The sequence below is a fragment of the Euleptes europaea genome, chromosome 5, assembly GCF_029931775.1.
Source record: "Euleptes europaea isolate rEulEur1 chromosome 5, rEulEur1.hap1, whole genome shotgun sequence".
Taxonomy (NCBI): domain Eukaryota; kingdom Metazoa; phylum Chordata; class Lepidosauria; order Squamata; family Sphaerodactylidae; genus Euleptes; species Euleptes europaea.
This window is the reverse complement of record NC_079316.1, coordinates 83,925,735-83,933,666: the sequence shown is the minus strand read 5'-3', so window position 1 is coordinate 83,933,666 and position 7,932 is coordinate 83,925,735. Positions and strand designations below refer to the sequence as shown.

Here is a 7,932-nt window from a genome sequence, read left to right as displayed (position 1 = left end):
ATCCACCGGAATATCATCCCAAATGGATGGGAAGCAAAGAAATCACAGATGGAAATGTGTCTTCCACTGAAACCAATGGAAAAGAACAAGGAATAAAGAATCTGGTAACGGAGTAGTAAGTATAACAAAAACCAGATACGAAATATTAATAAATAAAATGGTTTGATAGCAACGCCAATAAAATTTCTATGCACATCCTTATCAAAGGCTGAAAGTGGAGGAGGAAGAAGAGGAGGAGGAGGGAGTTGCTTTTTATATGCCAACTTTCTCCACCACTTAAGGAAGACTCAAACCAGCTTACAATCACCTTCCCTTCCCCTCCCCACAACAGACACCCTGTGAGGTAGGTGGGGCTGAGAGAGCTCTAAGAGAGCTTGACTAGCCTAGGGTCACAAAGCTGGCTTCATGTGTAGGAGTGGGGAAACAAATCCAGTTCACCAGATTAGCCTCTGCAGCTCATGTGTAGGAGTGGGGAATCAAACCCGGTTCTCCAGAGTCCACTGCTCCAAACCACTGCTCTTAACCACTATACAACGCTGGCTTTCTGGACCATGAAAAAGTACACCAGTCACCAGTTGCTGGTGATCCTTATGCCACATTTCCAGTGTTTTAGTTTCCTTTAAATCATTATCACCCACTGTGGATGCAACGCAAAGGATGCCTTTCGTTGTGGTCAGAAACATTTTTTTATTCCTTGATGCTTGCAATGCTGCAGCCCAATGGAAAGAGCGTGCGTGTTAGAGAACACTTCAAGGTAACAACTCAAGTGGAATGAGATTGCTGGAGACATAAATCTACTTAGTTTCTTGCAAATCCTCTTAATTCTTCCTTTCATGTGCACAGCCAGATTGTTCCTGGCCAGACCGTTTGCAGCATAAGCAACACATTTCATCGCTATAGGCAAGTAAATGGGGGTGGGGGGAGGGAGGGTAAGATCTCTAATATTCTGGTAGTGACACATTGCGGACATTGTGACACACCAGATAAATGTAATGGTTGAAGCTCAGTTAATTGTCATAACACATTCTTTATCATTTCGCCCAGTCATTAGCAAGCTGTGTGCTGAGCACCACAATGCTCTGCAAGAAAGCATGGTTTCCCTTGAAGAGTCAAAGCATTCACGGGCGTGAATTCACTACTATTGAATTCATGCCATCAGAAGGGGGAAGATCCTTACAGCATTAATTTGGCCTTGTTCTGCCCTGTAGGGGCAGGATCATAATCACCAGTGAGACAGTAAAGATGCATTGGACTTCTCCAGTGTAGCCCATGCAACATTGGACAGGTGTGGTGGATCTCATGCACATCACATAGGACCAGGAAGCATGGTTCCATCTCTGACTAGGGCTGACAACCTCCAGGTACTAGCTGGAGATCTCCAGCTATTACAACTGATCTCCAGCTGATAGAGATCAGTTCCCCTGGAGAAAATGGCCACTTTGGCCACGGGACTCTATGGCATTGAAGTCCCTACCCTCTCCAAATCCCGCCCTTCTCAGGCTCTGCCCCCAAAACCTCCCACTGGTGGCAAAGAGGGACTTGGCAACCCTATCTCTGACCCTTGACTGACTGGGTAATACAGAAGTGTGGGGCTTCTGGAAGGCAATGTTAAATGGGCTACCTTGCAATGACAAGCATGTCTGCTTGCAGTTTTGGGAGCTGATGGAGAAAATCTATGTGCATCCTTTTGAGAGTATTTCTTTTTGCATCCCATCACATCTCGCTCTTCCCTCAAGAACCCCATGGTGGTGTACAAAGTTCTGCCTCTGTTTTTCTTTGTTACAGCACGGTGAGCTAGGTTAGCCTGAGTGACTAGCCTAGTGGGTTTATGATTAACATATTTTGAACCTGGGCCTCCCAAGTCCTAATTTGACACTGTAATCACTACACTGTGATGGATGTTGGTGTAAGATTTCCTTCAGTTTAATCCAGAAGAAAACTGTGCCTCAGGTACCAAAGGGCTGGCAAACATCGATCAAATTAAATAGTAATCGCCTTAATACTTACAAGGGTCTGATCCTACACCTCGAGTGTTTTGAACCTGGCACCAATAGGACTCATGGGCTCCAGTCTGTGGTTTTGTGTCAGCTCAAGTAACTGATTGCTGTTTCATGATTGCTGTCTCATCACCTCTGACTTGGTCCTTTTAACTGGGGATTCCAGGGATTGAACCTGGGACCTTCTGCATGCCAGGCAGATGCCATGCCCCCCTTCATTTTGGTGCCATATCTTGGCCCAGCAGTCCTCATGAAATTCCTGGAAGAAGAGGCTGTTTGAAGGTAATTGGGACTCCACTGCTGGGCAAGGTGTAAAGTTGCCAAGAGAGGCAAGTTCAGGTGAAGGCTTCGGCCTCTATGCCCTGTTATTGGACCTCCAGAGGAACTGGTTGGCCACTGCGTGAGACAGGATGCTGGACTAGATGGACCACTGGTCTGATCCAGCAGGGCTGTTCTTCTGTTCTTATACCCGGCCCAACTTCCTTCATTGTGGCTGTTTCATTGAAAGTTGGCCTTTACCATGCTGAAAGGCAGAGATAAAACTAATTGTCTGGGAGGATTCAAGGCCCTGCATCACTCCAGATATAATTATATTGTTTGGAGACTTGGATGGCTCTATTTTTTTTGTCACTATGAGATATCATTGCAGCTCTACTTGTGTCAACAAAACTACCACGGCCCCACAAAATTCAAATGTTTTGAAATATGCTCTGCAGGGGCATCAAGTAATCCCACATCTCACAAAGCACCTATTCTGTGACAGTTGCTTCTAAGGTCTGATCTACTGAGTCATGTGTAAGGTGGAAGAGTCACCATAAGGTAATGTTTCCTCTCAGTTATTTATGTGGTTAAATGCTCTTGCCAAATGAGTCTACAGGTAGTATGGGAAAGTTTCAAAGTTATCTTGTTGCTTGGGAACAGGATATGCTTGTCCCATTTACTTCCTGTTCCTCTGCAACACCACCACATCCAAAATACAGCTTTCTCATAACCACAATGGGGAAGATATAGAGGCTGCATTTGGGACATGACATTGTTGCAGAGAAACAGGAAGCAGAAGGAACTGGAGCATTCTCTTCCTGTACAGTAAAATAACATCCAAAGCATGTTTTGAAACCAACACCCATCCCCCATATCCTAGTCTTGTTTATGACTGGGTCACTTGAACATTTCACAAGCCCATTTTGACATGTGACTATGAAAGAGGAACATGACACCATGGTGGCTCTTTTACTGTTCATTGGGTGTTGGATGCTACAAGAATGAAGAATGTATGTTTCTCCTCCCAGCTTCTCATTTTGGATGACCCACATTTTCATCAATTTCAGGGGATGACTTGGGTGAAGGCAGTAAGCATACTGCCCTTTTCCGTATACTTTGGACACCCAGAAAAGCCAGAAAAGTTATGGCAGTTATTGTCCCGAGACAGAGCAAATAAATAAGCAACATTCACTACTACTGCTATAAATCTGAGAAACTTCTGAAGTCTTTTCATGATTTATTTTCTTAAAACAGAGGACATGTGGGTCAAATATACTGAGTTTTAGTATATCATTGTATAATTCATCATCGATATGAACTGATGTTGGAAAAGAAGCCCAATGAAAATCCTACAAACTGGACTTTAAAGCCTCCACAATACTCATGGCTGACTCTATACAACCATCAAAGTTGGAATGAATAAATCCATCGCCGCCGCACAGAAGGAACGGTTTGGTATGAAGAGTTATTTGTCCTGGACAGCCAAGGAATGCTTTAGTAACCTGTAAAAAAGAGGTGCAGGAGTGAGAGGAGGTAGCTATTAATTAAATTGAATGATGTATGAGTCATAGCTCAAGGAAATGTGTCTTAATTGGAAGTGACAATCCCCTAATTGTAATAATAATTAACATCTATCACAATAAACATTTTATGTTTAATGCTCTGTTGTTATTTGGTAATGTGCTTTATGACTTGAGATTGAGAAAAGAATTGAAACCTTTATAAAGCTCAGAAATATATTCGCACCCACTAATTTCTGGATGATTTATACCTGGGAAAATTTTTTGAACAGCTTAAATGGTACACACCCATTTCTTGTCCCAATTAGAGCTCAAGATTTCTTAACATGAGAATTAGGACCTCATTAAACAGATGCTACTTTACCATAATGTCACTTGCTTGGTTTGGACAAATTTCACATGGTCCTTTGCCCTGGCCATTGTCTCAGGCATCCTACTCAGTTATAAAAGTCAGGTTTTTTATGCTGACTTTACACATACCCACAAGACGATTTTGGAATGAGGTATTAAAGGGAAGCCATTTCTAATCTAGTTCTATCATTGCAACTTTGCAGGGACACGGCAACGTCTCAATTTTCTCCCCTCAACTGGCACTGCTATTGCTACACTAGCTTGTATTTTCACCATTATTATTTTTTAAAAGGAAACAAAGAATAACACGGAAGCCTGAGATGAGAAGGTGCATAGGTACTGAGAACAGTTCCGGAGGGCCTGTAAGATGGAGATGTTCTGCCAGGCCTATGGTTGAGGGCAGCAGCAGCTCACATCAGCTGGCCTCCCCTCCTCCCCCCTCTCCTTTTCCTTTTCTCTTCCCCTATTGGACTCTACTGAATGACTGACTACTGACTTCCCCTATTGGACTCTACTGATATTGATACTGATGTTAGTCTGGCCATTCTCTTTTCCTACCTATTCCACCTCCCCCTGGATCAATGCCACCTCACAATGTTGGTGGCTCCTTTCCCTAATTATTGAAACAATAGATAGGTTTTATAAGGTGGGGAGCCTAATCTTGGAGTGCCACTTTTTATAGGCAATGATTGGGAGCATTTTATTAGGAATATATGATTTTACTGTAAATGTGTGAAATGTTGTTTTAATTTTTGTAATTTATGGTATTATAGATTGTATTAATTACTTGTTGGAAGCTGCCCTGAGCCCGGCTTTTGCCAGGAAAGGGTGGGAGACAAATCAAATCAAATCAAAATAAACAAGAGCGCTGCAGAAACAATGGCGACAATCCAGTACATCTGAAACCTAATGTATGTCCAACCTCTGATGGGAAAATAATTCACTCAATGGTAAACAGCATTCATTTCACAGGGCAAAATAGGCACAACATGTTTTTTTGGCGCTGATTATTTTGGAGGAGGAGGGAAAGAGATTCCTTTTAGCATCAAACAGACCTGTTTACAGAAGGAGAGTACATTATAAATAAAGGGAACATGGCCTATGGTTACTGCTGATGTAGATGAGAACAACTGTTTATATGTTTATAGATATGGAATGTGTCTGGAGTCTTTAAAAGGACAGATCTACAAATTTATGTCAACAGGGCAAAATACCAGCGGTCACTTATCAAAACCTCTCGCTCAGATAAAAGAAGTGATATTGCAATTTTTTATCCTGACCAATTGAGATGCCAACCAGATGCAGGAAATGTGTACAGAAGGTCTTGAGGGCTGGCCAACAGAAAACGACAGCCCCAACGCCTCTTGTTCTCTGTTGGCTTTGCCCCATCTTCTCTTCACTGAGCTCTGGTTTCCCTTCATTTGGTTCTCTTGCCCTGCCTTTGCTTCCTCTTTCTCCGAGGCCTCTTACCCCATCTCCTCTATTCCATGTCCTTGACTTCCTCCCTCTTTCCTTAGTCTCACCAGCTGGTCAGCTCCTGCATCCCCTCCCTTGGTCGTCAATTACTTTTTCTACATCTCTGCATACATAGGCTGTCTGGCTCTTGGCTGCATCCTTCCCCTTTTCCACAGCCTACAACCTTATTTCCATATGGAGCCCCCATAGGAATGTTTACAAAAGTATAGCCTTTGGATAGGTGAAACCTTCCATGCTGAGTAGAGTCTTGTTTCCCCCCCACCATGTGATCTTGAAAAAACCTAGACAAATTATGTCCCTGTTTCCCAAAGTCACATACGATCTTGTAGTGGAGGAACAAGGCAGTATCTGTGTAGAAGCACAACTAAATAGGAGCTGCTCACTCCTGCATGCCCACATTCATTCTTGACACTGGGAGCCAACGTAGTGTGGTGGTTAAGAGCAGTGGTTTGGAGCATTGGAGTCTGATCTAGTGGTTGATTCCCCACTCCTCCACATGAGTGGCAGAGGCTAATTTGGTGAACTGGAATTGTTTCCCCACTCCTATACATGAAGCCAGCTGGGTGACCTTGGGCTAGTCACAGAATTCTCTCAGCCCCACCTACCTTACAGGGTGTCTGTTGTGGGGAGGGGAAGGGAAGGTGATTGTAAGCTGGTTTGATTCTTCCTTAAGTGATAGAGAAAGTTGGCATATAAAAGCCAACTCTTCTTCCTCTTCCTCTTTTTGACGGTTAGTGCCAGGCTTATTCAACTCAGCCTCTTTGCAGCTTGCCCACACTACTGCACACATATTTTCCTTCGTGTAAAGTGAAGCAGGTCTGGTAGCCAGCCAACCTTTTGAATTACCATCACGGAAAGCTTAACATTCACATTTTAGCAATAGCTAGCGAAAGCATGCAAATAGGTGTGGGTAGAAGAAAGGGGCTGATCTACTGGCTGTTAAATGTCAGATCTGCACAGTTAGACGGCAGACGCCCACCCATGCTATTTCTGGGAAGAAAGGACTGTGAGGGGCTTTCCCTGGCTAGAGGTTATCCAAACACTCTCCTGGTTGGAGAGATAGAAGGCTTGAGCAGAAAAGGGAGATGGACATGCAGACATATGGGATGCTATTTAAAGAAATATCTGTCAACTCTCTTTTCTAGTTTAATGCCTGTTTATATGGGATTATGTTCAAACTTTTGTCAGACACACTCACACATCAAACGGCATCAGTAATCCTGGAACGTGCAACTTTTAACTCTTTTCAGCCCCAAACTAAATGCAGCTTCCAGATGAAGCATTTCTTATGGAATACCCACCACCGGGCTTCGACTTCAGCAGTCCCATTTCATATAGCCAATTTTTTGATAAAAGCAGTAAAGCCATCTTTCTGATTAAAGCCATTCCGTATTAATCTGCTTTATTTGATGATTGCATTGCTTTATTTTATTCTTGTTTATCACCAAACATTGCAATGCTTTAGCTTCATTTAGCAGGACAGTTGTTAAGAAAGAATACAAGCCTTGGTATCACAAATATTGTAACAATGTGTGAACTGAAGAGTCCTACATGTCTTTTCTGAGAGTCTACTGAAAGCCTGAAGAATAAAGTAAGGTAGAAATTAAAGGGAAAACAATATGAACACTGCTAATGGATGTATGTGGAGAAGAAACATTAGATGTAGGTAAGCAAGATGTCATTACTTTTCTTGTTAGATTTTTCCATTATAATGCAAATTTGTATGAACATTCCCAGGCAAACCTTCATGTTCTTTTTAAAAATACAGCTATTGAACATTTACAGTCCTAAACACTGCTCTTAACTACACCATGCTGGCTCTCTGGTAAGTCAACATAGTGAAAGGGTTATATATTGTGCTAACTGGAATTAGTCATTAATTACAGGTGGATCTACATGTTCTACTATTGTATATAAAGGCAATGTTGACCACTATAAGACAGACATGCCTAAGAATGTGATTGCGTAAAACTTCATTGCACCACCGTAAAGCAGCTTTTATGTCATACTGTTGCTGATCTGTTTTCTTAATCCCATTTCTCAACCTTCAGCTTTCAAATGATCGACAAAAAATGTATTCACTTAGAGCATTTCAAACCCACTCTTCTCCAAAATCTGACTCAAGGGTGCAGTGCCTTGAGTGCCTTTTAAAAAATTGTTTTTTAAATGTAATTTTAGCTAAAACTATACAAATACCTCTGAAATATCCCACACCCAACCCAACACCAATCTTATCTGCTCACTTAGCACAAAGAACAAACTTGTGAGCCAATGGGCGGGGGGAGGGAAGGGAAGACAGATAGTACCATATCTTGGGTTGTACAGTA

At 42.4% G+C, this 7,932-nt stretch overlaps 1 protein-coding gene across 2 annotated transcripts in view; it reads right to left on the bottom strand.

The window, feature by feature from the left end:
- Positions 1-3,496: 3,496 nt before the first annotated feature.
- RNLS (renalase, FAD dependent amine oxidase) overlaps positions 3,497-7,932 on the bottom strand; it is a 124,801-nt gene continuing 120,365 nt past the window's right edge. The window contains exon 5 of one of the 2 annotated variants that reach the window (XM_056849272.1): positions 3,497-3,760. In XM_056849272.1, coding sequence (XP_056705250.1) covers positions 3,608-3,760 — 153 coding nt within the window. In that variant the 3' untranslated portion in view covers positions 3,497-3,607. The remainder of the gene's footprint in view (positions 3,761-7,932) is intronic. The other variant, XM_056849271.1, reaches the window with a different exon arrangement.